Genomic DNA, 23,208 nt, shown 5'->3' on the forward strand with positions numbered 1-23,208 from the left:
AGGCTTGGGTTAAACCCACTACCAGCCATTCCATCCATGTGTCTCTGGGATAACGAGGACTTCCACTTCACCCTCACCATTTATTCCCAAGACGAGCCCCTGGGCTCTGCTCACAGCAGCATCACAGCCAGTGGAGTAGAGGTAGAACTCCTGGCCACCTTTGAGTGGCTGCCTGGCAGGGAAAGAGCAACACATTCCCTTCCCACCTGATGACCACTAGAGCAGGGCGTCTGCTGGAATTTCCCCAGCCTGGGATCTTCTCCTGCTGGCTTCAAGGTTCAGGCCGGATGGGAAGTGGCGTTTAAAGGCCCCCAGTAGAGTCAAGGTGTGCAGACTGCCTTGTCCATCACAGACTTGGTGGGCCAGCAAATGAGCAAGTGAAGAGCTCTCAGCTACACCCTGCTCTGGGGAGTCATGACACACAAAGCAACATCACTGTGTCATGTTGGTATTGTTTCAAAGTTGTCAGCTGTATCCTAACAGAGTCAGGCTGTGCCATGATGATACAGTGAGGCTGGTAATGCCAAAGTCTGAGGATGGGTGAGGCCACTGGCCATGGGCTGTACCTGGAGGACTGCTGTCCCAGGAGGAGACCTGGAGTAGCAGGCCAGGGACACCCTCTGACATTCATAGCGCGAATTGTCACTGTCTAATAACTCTCTTCTATGTGGGAGAACAGCAGACTGCATGTCAGTAAGGTGAGAGGAGGCAATAATAAGAAGTAAAGATGTTCTAACCAGCCCCTTGCCACTCACCAGCATGATGCCCACCATTGAACCCTTCGTCAGAGCATTGGCATTCTTTCTATTGCCATATGTTTCCATTGGATCACCATTTGCCTTGCTCTATATCTGGGAAAGGTCTGCCCATTGTTTCTGACATACCTGACAAAAGGCTATTAATGTACCAGGTTTGGTTAATTGGGAACAGCCCTTCAAGCCTGTCCCATCGTTCACGGAGATCATGGCTGATCTGGGTGATCTAACTGCCTTTGGTCTAACTATACCTGCCATTGTCCCTAATCTTTAATATCTTTGCTTAACAAAAATGTGTCAATCTCAGATTTAAAATGAACAATCGGTCCATCATCCACTGCCGTTTGTGAAAGAAAGTTCCAAACTTCTCCCATCCTTTGTGCGTGGAAGTGCTTCCTAACGTCTCTCTTCAACAATCAGGCCCTTATTCTCAGACTATGCCCCTCGTGCTAGAATCTCCAATCAGTGGGAATAATTTATCTTTATCTATCTTGTTCTTTTCCTGTTAATTGAAAAGATCGATCAAATCACCTGACCTTCTGAATTGTAGAAAAAAACAGCCTAGTTGCCTAATTTCTCCTCGTAACTTAACCCCTGAACTCCAGGGACCATTACTATTGATCAAACTATAACAACAACCTATATTTCTATCATGTTTCAAATGTATTAAACATTAAAGATACTTCACAGGGACATTATAAAATAGAATGTGACATCAGGCTGCATGGGAACAACGTTAGGCCAAATAACTGAAAACATGGGAGAAAGTGAGGACGGCAGATGCTGGTGATCAGAGTCGAAAAGTGTGTTGCTGGAAAAGCACAGAAGGTCAGGCAGCATCCGAGGAGCAGGAGAATCGACGTTTCATAATTGAAAACGTGGTCAAAGCTGTCAGTTTTAAGGAATTTCTTAAAAGGGAAAAGCAATATAGATAGAGGTGATGAGAGATTCGGGCCCTGGCACTGAAGGGGTGCTCATTGATGGTGCCGTGACTACAACGAGAGATGATCCAAAAGCCAGAATTTGATGAACATAGATAGCTCTGCGATTTTTCAAGCTGGAGGAGATTCCAACAGCAGGAAGGGGTGAAACCGTGAAGAGATCTGCAAGCAAGGATGAGCATTTTAAAATTAATCATTCCTTGACCCAGAGCTGATGAAGGTCAGTGAGGATAGTGGGGATGGGGGGACAGGATGTGGTGCATGTTAAGACATGGGCACCAGAGTATTGGCTACCCTGAGGTTTCCAGGGAGGGAGGCCAGCCCAGAATGCACTGGAATGATCAAGTCTGGAGGTAACCAGGGCACCAATGAGGCTTTAGCAACAGATAGTGACATAGAAGATGGGAGCAGGAGAGGCCATTCAGCCCTTCGAACCTGCTCCACCATTCATCACCATCATGCTTGAATGCCCAGTTCACTAGTCTAATGATGCTCTCTCCCCATAACCTTTGATCCAGTTTACCTCTTCTGCTATATCTAGCCACTTTCTGAATACATTCAGTGTTTTAGAATCAACTCCTCCCTATGGTAATGAATTCCCCAGGCTCATCACTCTGTGGGTGAAGAAATGTCTCCCTCAATTCTGTCCTATATTGTCCACCCTGAATCCTCAGACAGTGACCCCTAGCTCTGGACACAGCCACCATCAGGAACATCCTCCCTGCATCTACCCTGTCTAGTCCTGTTAGGATGTTCTAGGAGATGAGAGTGATCTCAGGGCAACGTTAACCAATGTTACAGAGGCTGACTTGGTGATGACAAGAGCTCACTCTGAGCTCTAATACAATAGCAAGGTTACGCTGAATCTCAGACAGTTCCCAGATTTGAGAGATGGAATCACACACCAGGAAACTGAGTTTGGAGCAAAGTCCAAAACCATAACTTCAGAATTCCCAGCATTTAATTGGAGGAATATTTTTGCTAATTTGGTACTGGATGCCAGCTAACCAGACTGAGAAGGATCCACAGTGGAAACTCAAGAGAGGTGCTGGTGGAGTTGAAATGGGTATTGCCAATGTCAACAGTGTACCTTCAGATGATGTAATCAAGAGACAACATGTCTATGAGGAATAGAGGGACACACAAAGAATTAGATGAGTTCTAAATGCAACACAGTGATATATATAACTGGAGTAATTGAAGGTTTCTGCTGCGTTTATTTACAAAGAAGCTAATATATCCAGTACAGAGGGATCTCCAGATGGGGTTGGAGTGAGGCATATAGATTAGATTCCCAACCTTATAGAAACAGGACCTTCGACCCAACAAGTCCACGCTGACCCTCTGAAGAGTAACCCACTTTGACCCATTCCTCTACCCTGTATTTACCCCTAACTACGGGCAATTTAGCATGACTAAGTCACTTAACCTGCACACCTTTGGATTGTGGGAGGAAACTGGAGCACCCGGTGGAAACCCACACAGACACGGGGAGAATGTGCAAACTCCACACAGACAGCTGCCTGAGGCTGGAATCGAATCTGGGACCCTGCTACTGAGCCACTTAGCCGTCCCACAGTGCAAGCAGACCTGATCGTATATACATGCTTTCATCCTACTCATATATTACAATTAGGTCAGTGTACCTATTTAATGATAGGTTAACCATACTCGTTCTCTGCATGATGTAAACCTAATCATTTGTAATAATTTGATTTAGACAATTGTACACCTTTTAACTGGCATATACTCATTTCTCATGACCAAATCCCCTTATCTATCTCTGGAACCCTTTATATGGAGGTGTTTGTTTTGGACTGGGGTGGACAAAGTCAGAAGTCACACAACACCAGGTTATAGGACAGTAACCTGGTATGGTGTGGCTTTTGATTCTGAGCCATTGTTTGAGGTCTCCAGCAAATCATTTTTAGATACTCGAGAGTCCTTGTTACAGGGAATTAAAAATGGTCATTTTAACACTCTGTTGATCTCTGTCTGGTCACTCTCTACAGATAAAGGTCAGAGGTTAGGAGGGTGACTATCAGATCCTGAAATTCCTGCAGCAGGTTGCAGTGCTTGGATGGGATTGATAGAGCTGAAAATGTGTTGCTGGTTAAAGCGCAGCAGGTCAGGCAGCATCCAAGGAACAGGAAATTCGACGTTTCGGGCCAGAGCCCTTCATCAGGAATGAGGAGAGGGTGCCAGGCAGGCTAAGATAAAAGGTAGGAAGGAGGGACTTGGGGGAGGGGCGATGGAGATGTGATAGGTGGAAGGAGGTCAAGGTGAAGGTGATAGGCCGGAGTGGGGTGGGGGCGGAGAGGTCAGGAAGAGGATTGCAGGTTAGGAGGGCGGTGCTGAGTTCAAGGGAATCGACTGAGACAAGGTGGGGGGAGGGGAAATGAGGAAACTGGAGAAATCTGAGTTCATCCCTTGTGGTTGGAGGGTTCCCAGGCGGAAGATGAGGCGCTCTTCCTCCAACCGTCGTGTTGTTATGTTCTGGCGATGGAAGAGTCCAAGGACCTGCATGTCTTTGGTGGAGTGGGAGGGAGAGTTAAAGTGTTAAGCCGTGGGGTGGTTGGGTTGGTTGGTCCGGGCATCCCACAGGTGTTAATCCCACCCAGAGGTGGGATTGATAGACCCTTACAGTCCACTCCAGGCAGCGTGTGCCACATAATCCCAGCGTACTGTGCTCTCCACAACTGGAGCAAGCAAAGGGGAGGATGTCATTGAGCTGGGAGAGTGGCAGGAAGATGATGACATTGAGCAGGAGGAGCATCGCTGTCTCTACGGTAAAGTGCTACAGTGTCTGTGAAGCACAGCTACATTCCTGGTTTAAAAATCTTGAATTTAAAAGAGAGGTCAGTTGCTGGCCTGTTTGTGGTAGAGAATTTGATATCCATCCTTCTACTTCAGCTCGGTCCTGAATTCAAACCACATCATTTGTTGCTTTAAATTTGATGCAGTTCCCAGATCAGCCCAGCTCTGACTCTTGGTGATGGACCATCTTTGACATAGGCTTTAGACAGAGCAGGTTTGTACCAGCTACAGGGAGCTGACCAACAACAAGCTGCTGACAGCTTGATCTTCAGTCTTCTGTACCATGGGATAGTTCTTTCTTTGCTCAGTATTTTTAAGAAAGTAAAAAATATCAGGCAAAACAACATGGCATCAATTTTATGAATGCGGGCGCTCATCCCCTGGGAGTAGTTATCACAAGTTCATAAGCACCCCTTTGCACAGTTTTCCAACTGTTAAACTAACGTATAGAAAATCACGGTGAGTATGGTGGCACTTTGCCAATACTTGTTCGTAATAGACAAGATTTTTTTCCAAAAGTGCAGTTTAGTAACGTTATGGAAGCATAGTCATTGAGATGTACAGCACAGAAACAGACCCAGTAGTCCAACTTGCCCATGCCAACCAGATATCCCAAACTAATCTAAACCCATTTGCCAGCATTTGGCCCATTTCCTCTAAACCCGTCCTATCGTATACCCATCTGTTTGCCTTTTAGACATTGTAATTACACCGGCCTCCGGCAGCTCATTCCATGGTGCGGAGTATTCTCATGGGTAATGGGCTAGTGACTGGGTGATAGAGTCAAGAAGGAATGTGTGCAGCAATAGGATATTACTTTAATTACATACTTTTGTAACCTTTCAATCGTTAGATCAGTTAAATTTCTTTTGTTCATGTATGTTAGTATGTATAGGAGAGACAAACACAAAAGCAGCAAATAACGAAATGGAGAATCATTCTTTTTGCTTTTCGGGAATACGAGGAAGGTTTGGCATTTCCTCCTGCATTACCGTCGCTGTGTGACCAGAAACCGGTGAACATTGGCACGTAGAAGTGTTTGGTGAAACAGGTGCTGGCTGCCTCATATCCACTAAACAAGCCGTACCAACACATGGATTCCTGGAATCATACAGCAGCCATTCAAACAATATTGTTGGAAACATCATTATGCAGGAACTATTCTATTATTCCCAGTTTAATATTCTTATCCCCAAACCTTACAATCTCTTCTCCATCCAGAACCTTTCCTTTGAGTGACTCCCACCAGCTAGTGTACTCCAGCTTTTAACAATCCGTTGTGTCAAGATGTTCCCTGTGCTTTAAGTTATTAATGATTTTAAACTTTTGTCAAATAAAAAACAAAATTAATGCTGAAATTCTGAAACAAACACAGGGAATTCTGGAGAAGGTCGGCAGGTCTGCCAGCATCTGTGGAGAGAGAAACAGCTTTAACATTAAGTTGTTATGACTTCCTCGGAACTGAAGAAGAGTCCTATGGGACTCAAACCACTCATTTTAAGTCTGTGTCATTTAACTGGCTACTCTCCTGCCCTGTAGAAACACTTTCTTAAATGTTTGCTCTCAAAAAATTCCCCATTGTTTTAAACACCTCAATTTAAATCTTCTCAGAAGAACCATCCCAACTCCTCTCCAATCCCTCACCAACTCTATTTTTGGTAATTACCATGATTACTGACTGTTCTACAAGTGGAAGCTGCTTATAGTCTAAGAGTCAGAGTGTCAAACAGCACAGAAACATACCCTTCCAGTGTAACCAGTCCATGTCCAACATAATCTCAAACTAATCTAGTCCCACCTGCCTGCTCCTGACCCATATCCCATCAAGCATTTCCTATTCATGTACTTATCCAAATATCTTTTAAAATGTTGTAACTGTACCTGCACCCTTTCCTGATGAAGGGCTCTGGCCTGAAATGTCGATTCTCCTGCTCCTCGGCCACTGCCTGACCTGCTGTGCGTTTCCAGCACCACACCCTCAACTCTGATCTCCAGCATCTGCAGAACTCACTGTCTCCTCCCTGCATCCATCACTCCCTACCACTGTTTGTTTCACACACAAACTACGCTGTGTAAATAAGTTGCCCCTCATGTCCTTTTTAAAAGTTCTCATCTCACCATAAAATCATGCCCCCTAGTCTTTAAATACCCCACCCAAGGGAAAAGACCCTTGCTATTGACCTTATCAATACCCCTGATTTTATAAACGTCTATAAGGTCACCCCTCAACCTCCTACACTCCAATGACAAAGGTCTCAACCTATCTCTCCTCATAACTCAAACACCCCACACACTTCAGAATTTTTAACATCACCAATAAACACTTGAAGAACATCCTTCAGTACACATTTGTAAACCCTCTTCCCATTTGTACCATTCCACGTGGCCTTCAAAATCTTTTGAAAGTATCTTAAACCGAACACAACTCTGGTGAAAGCTAAATGGTTATTATGGATGTCAAACAAACCGTTTGTTTGAGGAAGGGTCACTGGACTTGAAGTAACTGCATAGAGGCCGGTTTCCCATCACCCAGTCTTCCTGATTTACATCCGTACCCGCTGCCTGGACCTGTTTATGGCCAGTTTGGCCAGGCCCAGGTGCAGAATCTCCTGCTTAGATATATAGTTTTGTCCTGGTCATTTTTTTTAATTTTATGCAACAGTACAAAATACAACCAAAGAGTTAACAATGAACACAAAGCAGCAGTCTACAAGATACAGCGATTTACAGGGGACAAACTCCAAACCCCACTGTATAACCCGTTCCCAGGACTAACCTCAAATCCCACCTTATCTTATCAAAAAGGAAACTGTAAACGCAAACACATACAAAACGGTCTGATAAACTGAACGATAAAACACAGTGCATACATCACAGCCACCCCAGGCAACCCTGCAAACCAGCCAGCCCTCCCACCTTCCGGCCCCCTCTAGGACAGCCTGCCCCAGTACCTGCCCGGACTGACAGCACTGAGTACGGCCTACCCATCGCCCGGCTCTGGGTCTGCCCCTACCTACCAACCATCTGGCTCTTTCCCACTCCTCCCCACCTTCCGGCCCCCTCTAGGACAGCCCACCCCGACACCTGCCCAGGTTGACAGCGCCGAGCATGGCTCACTCTTCCAGTTACTTTTTTTTCCAAAGAGGATCCCCATGGCAATCCAAGATGGCGGCATCCTGTTAGGATCGCGTTTGCTGGGCTCTGTGCTGCAACACTGACTCTGACAGAGACAGGACCTATCCCAAACACCTCACTCTGAGGAACAACACAGTAAAGGAGCTAGAAACATGAAAAAAAAATCTACTTACCTTTGTCATTGCAGCTGGAGAAGGCCAAAGGCAGGAGGAAGCTCACCTGGGGCAGGGCCACGGCCCAGCCCACTGAAGCAGCAAGCTTGCTTACTCACTAGACACTGGATCAGGAGCTGGCCAAATCTCGCAAGGTCCTGGGGAGGCAGATCCAGGAAAAAAAAATCGAGGAGAAGCTGGCTCCTGTATCTGCATTGCTGTAAGACTTGGGAAAAAGAACCAATGAGCTCGAGTTCTGGGTTGCAGGGGTACAGGCGAAGACAGAGCCCTCCCAGAGCTGGATTGAAGCCCTGGAACACAGGGCCTGGGCCTGGTGGATCTGGTGGACAATCTTGAAGACAGAGACAGAAGAAAGAACCTGTGCTTTGTTGGCATACCAGAGGGGACAGAAGGTGAGCGGCCGGGGGAGTTCTTCGAGAAGTGATTCCCAGAATTCCTTGGTTTGGAGGCTGAGAGGGGAGGATAACAATTGAGAGAGCCCACTGGCTCACAGCATGAAAGCCAGGTGCAGATTAGTGCCACACCCTGTCCTGGTAAGGTTTCATCGTTATAAACTCAAGCAAAGGGTCACGGAAGCCTCTTGAGCCCAGGGGAGGGATTCAAGGGCATTGGTATGTGGTGGCTCTAGGGTCATGTTTCTTCAAGACTTCTTGGTGGCAGTGGTCAGAAAAGGAAGTCCTATGGTGGTACCAAGAGAAGATTGAGAGAGCGCTCAGGATCCAGTATTCTTTAAACTATCCAGTGGTGCTTCGTGTCAGTCATAATGGATCCATACCTTTGGTCGACTTGCCAGAGAAAGAAAAATTTTGTGGACACATTGTCTAGGTTGAGCAGCTGAACAGGTGTAGGGGACAGAGCTGTTCGAGTTGTTCTTCTTTCAAAAGGACTTGATGGAGTGTCCTTTCTGGGAATAATTGTGTAAGATGATGTCCAGGATGGATCGAGTGCTTATCTTTAATCTCTAAGTTAATGTTAAGGGATGGCTGACATTATTATTTTTCATTGATTTGTTTTCGGTGTTTGTTTCCCCCTACCGGGTGGTTGGTGTATGTGGTGTGACCCTGACTGGTAGGAGTTAACCCTTCCTCAGAACTGAAGCTGTGAAGTGCAGCTACATTTTTCCAGAAATTTGTATTTTTGTTTCAGATTTCCAGCATCTGCAGTTCTTTGTGTTATTTAACTGAAAGACACATGTTTATTATCCCCATAGATCAGTATTTTATTCAATTTTATGGGTGGGTATAATTGGGCCTTGATAAGCACTAATATTGTTTGAGATCTTTTGTTTTGTTATTCAAAGCAAGTAGAAACCACAAATAATTAATTGCTTTTTAGGTTGTGAGAAGAATGCCATTAACAAAGAATCTGGTTAACTTTTGTGACATGATCAGCTCAACAATACCAACATAATAGCAGACAAAAGCAAGATGGACTCACCAACATCTGACCCCTAATCCCAACGATGGTAGAAAGAGAGCACTCAGTAGGTGGTGAACTCTAGGAATAAGACCGTAAGACATAGGAGTGGAAGTAAGGCCATTCGACCCATCGAGTCCACTCCGCCATTCAATCGTGGCTGAATGTTTGAATGAAATACTTACAGACTTAAATTGGGACTCTCATTTTGGTGGGACAACCCCAGTTGAGATTTAGCAGGCATTGGCTGAAGGTTACTGTGTGTGGTTCATTCAGTTGTTTGGGTTTGCAAGGTCTGACCAGTGGTACTTAACTGAGCAATTACCCCCACAGTTTAAAAAGAACATTGTTAACGCTCATTTGATTCAGCTGAAAATTGTTTTCTAAGAACGGTATATTTAATCTCAAATGGAGTCAATCTGACTCATATCCATGCAGCCAATTGAGGAAAGCCAGCTGATGCTCACAGTTTACTGGTTCCGTGCTAATGAAGGTCAAACTGTGGGCTGTTATACAATTACTGGGGGTGATCTAAAGACTGGGCTGGGATGGGGGCAAGGGGACTGCTGCTTTACAAATAAAATGGACTGTCTACTGCAGACACTGCTAGGTGCTGGAGCATTCCCAACAATGTTGCCTGCACAAGATCATGTGAATCCACTGGGACACCCTCAACCAGGGCAACATTGCCAGCATTGAGGCACTGACCTTCCCCACCCCCCACCCCCTTGATCAGCTGTGATGGGCTGGGGACATTCTTCCTATGACTGATGTGAGGCTCCCCCAGCAGGTGCTGCATTCCCAGCTCTGAAACAGCAGACCAGCCCCAGGTGGACAGAGGAAGTGCCTCAGGGATACCTCAAGGCTCCAATGGGAAAGTGCAGCATTCCCACTGGAACCTGGGAATCACTGGGCCAAGACCGTTCAGGGTGGGGGAGGAGCATCCAGGAAGGTGCTGAGCACCTTGAGACTTGCTGTTGGGCAGAAATGAAAGGCGGGGAAAGAATCTCACCGTCCATTTCCCTTGGGCACCTACTACCCCAAGTGTGACAGAGCCTGTGACAAGCAAGACCTCTCCATCTGGCTTGCTGTGTTCTTCCAGCTTCCTGTCTTGCTTGTATGGGTCTGTTCCGCCACCAACAGACTGACCCTGAGAGAAGGATAGAGTCTGTGATGGAGTGCGGATGAGGATGATGATGATTTGGCTGACCCTCAGGTGACTATCTCTGGGTGGATTTTGGGATCATCCCAAGCAGAACCAGTCAGTTTCCCACCCAGTTTCACAACATTTACCACAAGCCACAAAAATGTCAAAATCTATTCTACATTAAATGTGGCAACTGTTCTCAAGTAATTAACTTGTAGGCGGCACTGTAAATGTAACATAACAAGATTAATTGAGTATAATGGGCTGACACCTAATATTTCATAACCATCAAGAAAGGGTGCTATTCTCTATAGAAATGTAAGCTATCACAGTTTATTACATTTACTAACAGAAAGGTCATGTGATTTCACTTTTTTGGGGTTAGCCATTTCAGGGCAAGGGAGGTGAATAATGAAGTGTCTTTGATTAAATATGGTGAGAGATCTCATGAGGGCCTCCCAGTGAGAAAACACTATGCATCTGATACTTAACAGACTTTTTTCACTGACCGATGGGATGTGGGCACCACTGACTGGGCCAGCACTTATTGCCTGTCCCTAGTTGTGCCTTGAAAAGGTGCTGTCTTCTTGAACAACGGCAGCTCATGTCCCATAGGTTGACCCACAATATTCCTTAGGGAGGGACTTCCAGGGTATTGACCCAGTGATACTGAAGGAATGGCGATATGTTTCCAACTCAGGATGGGGAGTGTCTCAGAGGGAGTTTGCAAGGGTTGGTGTTCTTATGTACTTGCTGCCCTTATCCTTCGAGGTCGAAGTGGTGGTGGGTTTGGAAGGTGCTGTCTGAGGAGCCTTGGTGAGTTGCTGCAGTGTGTGTTATAGATAGTAGACACTGCTGCCACTAAGCGTCACTGAGGAGAGAGTGAATGTTTGTAGATATGGCGCCAATCAAGTGGGGGCTGCTTTGACCTGGATGGTGTCAATCTTCTTAGAGCATAACATGGTGTGATAAAAAAGCAGAATAAAGCCTTTTAGCCAATTAAGTCTGCTGTACTGTAACTATTTTCTGATCTTTAACTGAGAGGTAGCAGCTTTGATATGGTGGATGAGTTAATTTGACAAAGAAAGGAAATTGATGCCTCCTGACCGATGAGAGCATGCTCCTGTTCCCAGACCTGGCGAGAGGGCAGGGTGAGGCAGTGTACTCTAAGTTGGCCTGCAGCGTTTTGTGGTTGTCTCTGGAAATCTTCAGTACTCCCACTCTGTGCTGGCGACCACTGGAAGACGCCGAGATGGATCATTTACTCCGCACTTCTGACTGAAGATTGCTGCAGTTTTATCTTTTGCCCTGAGGTGCTGGGCTCTTCCATCATTGAGGATGGAGATATTTGTGGAGTCTCCTTCTTCAGCAAGTTGTTTAATTATCCATCAATATTCACAACTAGATATGGCAGGGCTGCTGAGCTTCGCTATGATTTTTTTTAGCTGTGGAATTGCTCAGCTCTGTCTATCACTTACTGCTTATCCTATTTGATGTGTAAGTAGTCCTGTCTGGTAGCTTCCCCAGGGTGACCCCTCATCCTCAGGTATGCCAGGTGCTCCCCTGCCATGCCCTCCAGCACTCTCCATTGAACCAGGGTTGATCCCCTGGCTTGATGGTAATGGTTGAGTGGGGGATATGCCGGGCCATGAGATTATAGATTGTGCTGGAGTCTACAGCACCTCATGGATACCAGACCTTGAGCTGCTAGATCAGTTTGAAGTCTGTCCCATTTGGCAGAGTCATAGTGCCACACAACACGATGGAGGGTATTCTCAATGTGAACGCAGGACTTTGTCTCCAAAAGGACAGTGCAATGGTCACTCTTCCCAATACTGTCCTGGAGAGATGCATTTACAGCTGGCAGATTGGTAAGGATGAGGTAAAGTATGTTTATCCCTCACCACCTGCCGCAGACCCAGTCTAGCAGCAATATCCTTTAGGACCTGTCCAGCTCGATCAGTGGTACTGCTCCCAAACCACTCCTGGTGATGGACAGCAAGATCCCCTACCCTGAGTACACCTTGTGCCCTTGCCATCCTCAGTGCTTCCTCCTTCCGTGTTGTAGGAGGAGTATGGGACAGTACCGATTCATCAGCTGAGGGAGGGCGGTACATGGTAATCAGCAGGAGGGCTCCTTACCCATGAGACTTCATTGGGCCCAGAGTCAATGATGGAGACTCCCAGATTAACTCCCTCCTGACTGTATCCCACTGTGCCACCCCCTCTGCTGGTGGGAAAGGACATATTCAGGAATGGTGACGGTAGGGTCTGGGACATTGTCTATAAGCTATGATTCCGTGAGTATGCCTGTATCAGGCTGTTGCTTGACTAGTCTGTGGGACAGCTCTCCCAATGTTGGCACGAGCCCACAGATGTTAGTGAGGAGGACAGGGCTGTGGTCTTTTCTGATGCCTAGATTAACTTTGGGTGATCTCTCTGGTTTCATTTCTTTGTCACAATTAATACAACTGAATGGTTTGCAAGGTAATTTCAGAGGGCAGTAAAGAGTTATGTTGCTGTGGGTGTGGAGTCAAGATAGAGGATGATGGAGGAGAGTTACATAAAACATACAACATAGTTACAGCGCAGTACAGACCCTTCAACCGTCGATGTTGCGCCCACTTGTGGAACCAATCTGAAACCATCTATCCTATACTATCCCATTCTCATCCATATATTTATCCAGTGACCACTTAAATGCCCCTAAAGGTGACAAATCTACTCCTGTTGCAGGCACTGTGTTCCACACCCCAGCTACTGTCTGACTAAAGAACCTACCTCTGACATCTGTCCTATATCTATCACCTCTCAACTTAAAGCTATATCTCCTCATGCTAGCCATCACCATCCATGGAAAAAGGCTCTCACTGTCCACCCTATCTAACCCTCTGATTATCTTATAGGTCTCAGTTAAGTCACCTCTCAACCTTCTCTCTCAGGAAAACAGCCCCAAGTCCCTCAGCCTTTCCTCCAGACCAGGCAACATCCCAGTAAGTCTCCTCTGAACACTTTCCAAAGCTTTCACATCCTTCCTATAATGCGGTGACCAGAACTGTACGCTATACTCCAAGTATGGCCACACCAGAGTTTTGTACAGCTGCAGTACGACCTGATGGTTCTGAAACTCAATTCCTCTACTGATAAAAGCTAACACACTGTATAGGTAAAACCAATGCCTGCAGATGCTGGAAACCAGATTCTGGATCAGTGGTGCTGGAAGAGCACAGCAGGTCAGGCAGCATCCAACGAGCAGCGAAATCGACGTTTTGGGCAAAAGCCCTTCATCAGGAATAAAGGCAGTGAGCTGGAAGCGTGGAGAGATAAGCTAGGGGAGGGTGGGGTGGGGAGAGAGTAGCATAGAGTACAATGGGTAAGTGGGGGAGGAGATGAAGGTGATAGGTCAGGGAGGAGAGGGTGGAGTGGATAGGTGGAAAAGAAGATAGGCAGGTCGGACAAGTCATGGGGACAGTGATGAGCTGGAAGTTTGAAACTAGGATGAGGTGGGGGAAGGGGAAATGAGGAAGCTGTTGAAGACCACATTGATGCCCTGGGGTTGAAGTGTTCCAAGGGGGAAGATGAGACGTTCTTCCTCCAGGCGTCTGGTGGTGAGAGAGCAGCAGTGAAGGAGGCCCAGGACCTCCATGTCCTCGGCAGAGTGGGAGGGGGAGTTGAAATGTTGGGCCACGGGGTGGTGTGGTTGATTGGTGCGGGTGTCTCGGAGATGTTCCCTAAAGCGCTCTGCTCTGACGCGCCCAGTCTCCCCAATGTAGAGGAGACCACATCGAGAGCAACGGATACAATAAATGATATTAGTGGATGTGCAGGAAAAACTTTGATGGATGTGGAAGGCTCCTTTAGGGCCTTGGATAGAGGTGAGGGAGGAGGTGTGGGCACAGGTTTTACAGTTCCTGCAGTGGCAGGGGAAAGTGCCAGGATGGGAGGGTGGGTCGTAGGGGGGCATGGACCTGACCAGGTAGTCACGGAGGGAACGGTCTTTGCGGAAGGTGGAAAGGGGTGGGGAGGGAAATATATCCCTGATGGTGGGGTCTTTTTGGACATGGCAGAAATGTCGGCGGATGATTTGGTTTATGCGAAGGTTTGGTAGGGTGGGAGGTGAGCACCAGGGGCGTTCTGTCCTTGTATGCCTTTGTAACAACCCTATCAATCTGGGTGGCAACTTTCAGGGATCTATGTACATGGACACTGCGATCTGTCTGCTCATCTGCACTACCAAGAACCTTACTATTAGCTCAGGACTCTGCATTCCTGTTGCTCTTTCCAAAAGGTTGTTTTCAGACTGGAGGCCTGTGACTAGTGGAGGGTCACAAGGATCGGTGCTGGGTCCACTACTTTTTATTATTTATAAATGATATAAGAGATATCATTAGTAAGTTTGCAGATGACACCAAAATTGGAGGTGTAGTGGACAGCAAAGAGGGTTACCTCAGATTACAACAGGATCTGGACCAGATGGGCCGATGGGCTGAGGTGTGGCAGATGGAGTTTAATGCAGATAAATGCGAGGTGCTGCATTTTGGGAAAGCAAATCTTAGCAGGACTTATACACTTCATGGTAAGGTCCTGGGGAGTGTTACTGAACAAAGAGACCTTGGAGTGCAGGTTCATAGCTCCTTGAAAATGGAGTGACAGGTAGATAGGATAGTGAAGAAGGTGTTTGGTATGCTTTCCTTTATTGGTCCGAGTACTGAGTACAGGAGTTGGGAGGTCATGTAGCGGCTTTGCAGGACATTGGTTAGGCCACTGTTGGAATATTGCGTGCAATTCTGGTCTCCTTCCTGTCGGTAGAATGTTGAGAAACTTGAAATGTTTCAGAAAAGATTTACAAGGATGTTGCCAGGATTGGAGGATTTGAGCTACAGGGAGAGGCTGAACAGGCTGGGGCTGTTTTCACTGGAGCGTCGGAGGCTGAGGGGTGACCTTACAGAGGTTTATAAAATCATGAGAGGCATGGATAGGGTAAATAGGCAAAGTATTTTCCCTGGGGTGGGGTAGTACAAAACTAGAGGGCAAAGGTTTAGGGTGAGAGGGGAAAGATATAAAAAGGACCAAAGGGGCAACCTTTTCACACAGAGGGTGGTATGGGGTAAGGAATGAGCTGCCAGAGGAAGTGGTGGAGGCTGGTACAATTACATTTAAAAGGCACCTGGATGGGTATATGAATAGGAAGGGTTTGGAGGGATATGGGCCAGATGCTGGCAAACAGGACTAGATTAGGTTAGGATATTTGGTCAGCATGGATGAGTTGGACCGAAGGGTCTGTTTCCACTGTACATCTGTGAATCTGTTAATAAAGGACATAGCTCCCTCTTCTGGTGGTTTGAATATATCTTCGTTTTACTCGAGGAGTTCCAGCTAACCTGAGCTGCGGTGAACAGGTCATACAAGAGGTCATGGGGATAAAAGAATGAATAGAGACGGCTACTGCAACGGAAATCTACGCCATCTCATTTAAATCATTCTGTTACAATCTATCCTTCTCCATTCGCAAATAAAAGGTCTCATCCTTCAGCTTATCACCCACCACAGACACTGGGGCACAGCACAAGAGTAGCCCACTTTACCTGCATCAGGAAGTATCACAAATTTAATAAGTTCAAGAAGAGTGTTCTGCTGTCACTATCACAGTGAGTTAGCCTGGGAAAAGCTTGTCACACCAGGGAATTTCTCATTGAAACAAAGGTGCAGATGTTCAGCACGGTGGCACAGTGGTCAGCACTGCTGCCTCACAGCGCCAGAGACCTGGGTTCAATTCCCGACTCAGGCGACTGACTGTGTGGAGTTTGCACATTCTCCCCGTGTCTGCGTGGGTTTCCTCTGGGTGCTCCGGTTTCCTCCCACAGTCCAAAGCTATGCAGGTCAGGTGAATTGGCCATGCTAAATTGCCCGTAGTGTTATTTAAGGGGTAAATGTAAGGGTATGGGTGGGTTGTGCTTTGGCGGGTCGGTTTGGGCTGAAGGGCCTGTTTCCACACTGTAATCTAATCTAATCTAATCACATAAAGCTGCTGACTACAGAACAAGAATTATTTCTGTTGCAATCAATGGAATGGACTATCAGAAGTTAAATGTGATGGATGGCCATCCTGATACTGTATAACAGCTAAACATTAACTTCCACAGCCTCCAACCCCTGTTGCAGGATACAGCCTTCTCTGAGACATATGCAACTAAAACGAAAACACCATAGACACAACAAAAGGTGCAGTATTTGATAACAAGCCCCTAAAATTTGAAAATTGCTCGTGTGCTGAAGATTCTAGGTTATGAAGGTTCCAATGTGAAGCCAATTGGGTGACACGGTGGCTCAGTGGTTAACACTGCTGCCCCACAGCGCCATGGACTGGGTTTGATCCCAGCCTCGGGTGACTATCTGTGTGGAGTTTGCACATTCTCCCCATGTCTGTGTGGGTTTCCTCCCACGGTCCAGAAATGTGCAGGTCAGGTGATTTGCCTGTGCTAAATTACCCATAGTGTTCAGGGATATGTAGGTTAGGTACATTCGTCAGGGGTAAATGTGGAGTAATAGGGTAGGGGTGGGATGCTCTTTGGAGAGTCAGTGTGGACTTGTTGGGCCAAATGGCCTGTTTCCACACCATAGGGATCCTACTCTAATAGCTTGTTGAAAAGAAGATTGACTATGTTTTAAAGGTAGTTTCATGTTCACTTAACATTATAACATTGGAATGAGAAGCGCAAAACACAGAAAATCAGTCAGCAAATTAAATTTCATGTCTTTTAATTTTGTTTACAACATATTTGTTGAAAAATGATCAGGATGTACAACATCTCTACACTTCATTTTAGTCATACACTGTTTTTACCCCAATTTAATCCCTCACTGTTCAAACATGTACAGAATGATATCATTTAACATTTAATAAAAACACATCATTGGCATATCTCAAGATCTACCATATTTACATGCACTGCAGCATTGTTGTGGAAAATAAATAACATCAAATTTTGGAAACATATTTTGCTTCCAGCGTTGAATAATAAATGACAAAAAATACGAGAATGATTTCGAATTGTTTCAATTAGCTTGTTTGTTTACAATAATTACATTGGATTGTAATAACATTTAAGGACCATCTAATGCTGAGAGGTATTTTGCATATCATCTATTCACAATGGTTTAGTACGGAGTGCACTATCAATGTGATAAATGTGTGAATGCATTGATCTAACAGCCCAGCCACTGATTGATCCTGTGCATCCCAGTCATTCGCTGCTCTCTGATGCTGAACTGGAAATGATGTGGTCCATGGAAAATATAAATATATCCTATAAAACAGAATGCAAAATAGAGGTCTTACTTCAGGGTCAATAAACAGTTTCAATCAATGCATCACAAATGAAAATAAAACAAATCCAACATATTTCTCAGATACATTTATTGTTTCTATACGTTACAATATTTTCTTTTTTAATAATTGCTTTAAAACAGATGTACGGAATATCAATGAACTTGAATTAAATAAATTGTCTAAAGATACTAATTGAAGACATATTATGGAAAAGAGTTTGCTCTTAGTCTGCTGATATTGTCAATTTGCAACATTCAGAAAAAGATTAAATTCATAGACAAACCAAGAAGGACAATAAGGTCGGGAGAAATCGCTCAGGAACTTTAAAGAGTCTGGCAAAATTTGCAATTATACGGAACAATGAAAAAGTTCATTGAGGATAACTGTAACACACTAAATTAATTAAAAATGTACATACTGCGTGAATTTGGATCTTAGTATGTTTCACAATCAATATGTTAAATCAATATAGATAACAATCAAAAAAAGCTAACAAGATGCTGAAATATAATGTCCAAACAACAGAGTACAAACTAGAAAAAATGAGGGTCAAGCACTTGTTGTACCAAGTCCTGAAAACAGAAACACAAAGGATTCTTTAAAACTGTGAGCTGCCAGACTAATAGAGCACCAATAGAATACAGAACATGTAAAAATAATGAGAGTTCCAGGGATAAGAAAGTGACAACAAAATGATTGTAACGGGATGTTCAGGCAATAAATATCCAACACCACTTCAAAATAACTGACGGGACTAAATCAAAAGGATAAAGGCTCCAACTGGCAATTGGTAAATTTAGAGCAAATAAACAAAAAATTCATTTCTGTGCATTCACCAAGACAAACACATCTGAGAGAGAAGCCTGAAATTGTTTAAGAACCATGTTATGGACCAGACCTGACTCCTCAAAACATTTTACAAAGGTGGCCTAGACCCTAACATTTTCTTATTTTAAAAATAGATGTGAAGTTCCATGTTCCAGACGGGATGTGACTGGCCAAACACAATTTATTTTAACACTTTAGTTAAAAAACAAACAAAAGAAAGAGAATTTAGAATAACTTAATTGGAAAACTTAATTGAATAATAGATACAATAACTATTTCAAAGTAACTGTTCCAATATAGTAATATCCCATCACAAACCCTTGGGGAAAACCACAAGTTCAGACACAGATCCTCATACCAGGTGAGATTAGCAGCTCAGAGACATTCATTGAAACCTCCAGCTCTTTAGGCTTCTGCTTAAAACTAAACATAAAAACAAAGAAAGAGTCTATAGCCTGGTCTGTGAGAGCTGGCCACACCCAGTCTCCTCCCACACTCCCAGCTTCACACATCCCCAAAGCCTCACAAATTGTTTAGTTGCCCAGCTCGGCACCTCTACTTACAATCTCTCTTCAAACAAAGGCCAGGAGAAAATAATCTCACAAAGTGACAACATTGTCACAAACAGTTGGGTACAGAGGAGCTGTGGGAAACAGCAGGGAAACATTAAATGTTTTCTGGATGAACATAAATGAAAGTAATCACCAACAATCATCATTTCATGTTCTGAGAAAGATCACAATGAAAGTCTGAACATCATGTTGTTCCTTTGACTGAAAAATTAACTGCAATTAAATGTTTAACAAATGAGCTCAGTCCAGTGGATCCTCCTTGTTTAAACACATGACTACCTTCAATAGTTCTTGGAAGATAACCCATCCAAACTGAAGCTGGCTTATCCGAACAATTTTCTTCCCTAACTACCTTCATCCTTGTTCCCAGCTTTTTACTGTATCATCGCTGTCATTAGGAATTCCCATAAACCTTCTCATGATGTCTCATACTAACATTCCCAGTCAGTGGAAAGCCCAGTGAAACAGCATTTATAGCATCTACTCAAGCTCCAACAAGATCCTGCTGAGGTTCTGTGGGAGATGAGGACTCTTATCGAAATTCTACCCTTACATTTGAACAAATGAACAACAATTAAAAGAACAGCTTCATGCCAGAGCTCAGAAACAATGTTCACTGAAATGGATCAAGTGACTTATTTTTTTCATATTTCTGAAGGTAATATTAAAAAGAAATTGAATAAATATTGTCCTTCTGTAAATCTCTAACAGACATTGGAATTAAATGCCAATCATTTCTGCCCCTATTCGACCAGGAACATGATGCTTTCATGGGTCAACAAATAGCTAGTGGCAACACAAGAGGCAATGTAACTGGACTGACCCCATTACTGGCCAATCTCCGATCACATCCCCTTCAAGCTGGTGATCTCAGCTGCAATAGGCATTGTCTGTCTGGTTCATGTCTCATACAGGAGCCAGTTACTGCAGGTGCTGGAATCTGGACTGAAAACAACAAATGCTGGAGGTCACAGCAGGTCAGGCAGAATCCATGGAGAGAGAGCGAACAAGTGAACATTTCGAGTCCAGTTCTACTGAAGAGTCATCTAGACTCGAAACATTAGCTTGCTTTCTCTGATCTGCTGTGATTCCCTGCAATTTGTTTGTTTTCATGCTTCATGTACTTTGGGGTTAACACACTGAGCACTTGGAAGTGTTCTGCAATATTTACTCAACATTAAAGACGTGCTTCTTTTCATTGCAAAGTCAGTTAAAATTGAACTTCAGCCCATGCAAACAGCACATAGATACTTTGACAGTCTCAATAGTTTATTGATTATTTGTTTTTAACTTTACCATCTTGTGCAAATGCTGCATTCACTCTCCCGGGGATTCCTGGCCAGTCATCTGCTATCAGGCGTGGGGAATCTTCATCCATCACTCGTTTCCTTTCATCATAACTGGAAAGAGAGGTACATTCTCTATGTAAACAGTGACATGTTGGTGATAAGAAACATTGATGAATATTTTGGTTCGGAATGAACCGTTACCTCCAATACCGGTCTCCTGCAAAGAATAGAGTCTTTGATGTCTCCGCAATATGTACAGCTGCATCGATTTTCCTGACGGATTTCGGAATACCCAATTGGTAGATGTACTTTGGATAATGAGGCATGATATCGTAGCCATTGATGGCCCAGTATTTGTTCCCTGTGGGATTACAGGAAATCGATTAGTATCTGCACATTAATAAATGTTGTTGTTTCTTCAAATCCACAATCTCATCAACTCAGCTAAGACCAATCACAACTCCCTCCTAATCGTACATTTGTGGTTCATTTTGCAAGAGGTACTTTTCCAGAGTTGTGCTTTACTGCCTCGTGTTCATTGGATGGCAACGCTCAGCCCATTGTGTGTATCGTAACAATATATAACTGCAGACATGAGCAAAGACTCAAACACTTTCTAAAAAGTTTTCTTTAAATTTAAAACTGAGAAAGTCTTGTAAAAGTTCATTGTGATTTCAATTCAAGTTCCAAAAAACTATGTCCCAATTGTAGCTTTGCTGTTTCCCAACAGTTGTATTTTAAAAATTCCTGTGTTCTTCACAAAATCGAAGTAGCAGCACTCACGTTTAATAACAATCAGGAGGTCCCTCTCCTGGTTTTCATAGGCTGCATCAACCCGTGCAGGTAACTTTGGCCAGAATGACCGAATTAAAGTCAATTCAACCTCAGGCATTGTTGGATGTCTTCTCCAGAAAAACCTAATAAATAACAAGGGTTTATTCCATCACATTCAAATAACCCATTTCTATTATACATAATTATTTTGGAACCCAACATAGATAAACACCAACAACTAAAACAGAAATTGCTGGAAAAGCTCTGGCAGCATCTGTGGAGAGAAATCACAGTTTCAGGTCCAGTGACCCTTCCTATTCTGATGAAGGGCTACCAAATCCGAAACTTAACTTTGATTTCTCTGCAGAGGTGCTGCCAGAGATGCTGAGCTTTTCCAGCAATTTCTGTGCTTGTTTTCCATTTACAGCATCGACAGGTTTTTTTTTGGTTTTTAGGTAAGCAGCACATGTCCTGAAATGTTCTCTGGCCAAAATTACCAGGGGAATGTTGGGTTCCAAGCCAGTACAAATATGACTTCAGTTGAAACAGTGACAGCCTCAAGTTGGCAGTAAAGCACTTTAGCATGTCCTGAGATCAGGAAAGAAATGATACAATTGTCTTTATTCCACTTTGTAACCAGCCAATGGAATCTGTACCAGATTATCCAGACTGCATTGGCACCAGTTTTATTATCTCATCCAATAAAACTCTTTGGCTTTGATCATCACTTCTGTAAATTCTTGCATATGGAGAATTGTAAGCAACAAATATCTCAGCAAGAGGCTCAGCAATCACTTCTCTAGCTTCCCACGGAGTTCTCGGAGATTTATCCACCTTTATCCGTTTCAAGACATCCAGCACCTCCTCTTCTGTAATATGGTCATTTTGCAAGATGTCACCATCTATTTCCTTACAGTCTATATCTTCCACACCCTTTTCTACAGTAAACACTGAGGCAAAATATTCATTTAGTATCTACCCCATTTTCTGTGGCTCCACACAAAGACCGCCTTGCTGAACTTTGAGGGGCCCTATCCTGTCCCTAGTTACCCTTTTGTCCTTAACATATTTGTAAAAACTCTTTGGATTCTCCTTAACTCTATTATGAGGGGCATGGATAATGTAAATAGGCAAAGTCTTTTCCCAGGGGTCAGGGAGTCCAGAACTAGAGGGAATAGCTTTAGGGTGAGAGGGGAAAGATATAAAAGAGACCTAAGTGGCAACTTTTTCACACAGAGGGTTGAATGTGTATGGAATGAGCTGCCAGAGGAAGTGGCAGAGGCTGGTACAATTACAACATTTAAAAGGATGGGTATATGGATAGGAAGGGTTTGGAGGGATATGGGCCAAGTGCTGGAAGGTGGGACTAGATTAGGTTGGATTATCTGGTCGGCATGGACGGGTTGGACCGAAGTGTCTGTTTCTGTGCTAAACATTTCTATGACTGTATGACTCTATGACTCTAGAACAAGTCCGAGAATTGAAAAGAAAGTGATCAGGGATGTTTACCGAAAACGCACCCAAATATTATTGCAAAACATTTTAAGAACACAGAGACAGGAGTCAGCCATTCAGCCCCTCGAGCCTGTTCCTTCATTCAGTGGGATCATAGCTGACCTGTGACCTGCCTTCATTCACCTGCCTCTGCCCGTGTCCCTTAATAATTTTGCTTAACAAAACATCATCTGTCTTGGATTTAAATTAGCAATGGATCCATCATCCACTACTATTTGTGAAAGAGAGTTCCAAACCTCTCCCACTCTTTGATGAGCTGAAATGCTTCCTAACATCTCTTCTGAACGGTCTGGCCCTAACTCTCAGACAATGACCCCTGTTTCCCAAATTCCCAACCAGTGGGAATAGTTTATCTCCCCTGACTTTTACAGTTAATTTCTTGATCTTAATCTAATCACCTGTAACCTTCTAAATTCTCAAAACAAACAGGTCTAATCTGTGCAATTTCTCCTCAAGTACCTGAAGTTCTGTTATAATTTTCCTACATAAAACTATCAACGATAAATACGCAGGCAT

General features: G+C 44.3%; 1 protein-coding gene across 1 annotated transcript in view; it reads right to left on the reverse strand.

Moving 5' to 3' along the window:
- Positions 1 to 216: 216 nt before the first annotated feature.
- Positions 217 to 23,208, reverse strand: part of LOC132816610 (collagenase 3-like) — a 29,658-nt gene continuing 6,666 nt past the window's right edge. The window contains exons 7-11 of the mRNA XM_060826425.1: positions 21,187 to 21,320; positions 20,605 to 20,764; positions 20,411 to 20,514; positions 7,868 to 8,152; positions 217 to 404 (exon numbers count right to left, since the gene is read on the reverse strand). Of these exons, the coding sequence (XP_060682408.1) occupies positions 217 to 404; positions 7,868 to 8,152; positions 20,411 to 20,514; positions 20,605 to 20,764; positions 21,187 to 21,320 (871 nt within the window). The remainder of the gene's footprint in view (positions 405 to 7,867; positions 8,153 to 20,410; positions 20,515 to 20,604; positions 20,765 to 21,186; positions 21,321 to 23,208) is intronic.

The sequence above is a fragment of the Hemiscyllium ocellatum genome, chromosome 6 (assembly GCF_020745735.1).
Source record: "Hemiscyllium ocellatum isolate sHemOce1 chromosome 6, sHemOce1.pat.X.cur, whole genome shotgun sequence".
Lineage (NCBI taxonomy): Eukaryota > Metazoa > Chordata > Chondrichthyes > Orectolobiformes > Hemiscylliidae > Hemiscyllium > Hemiscyllium ocellatum.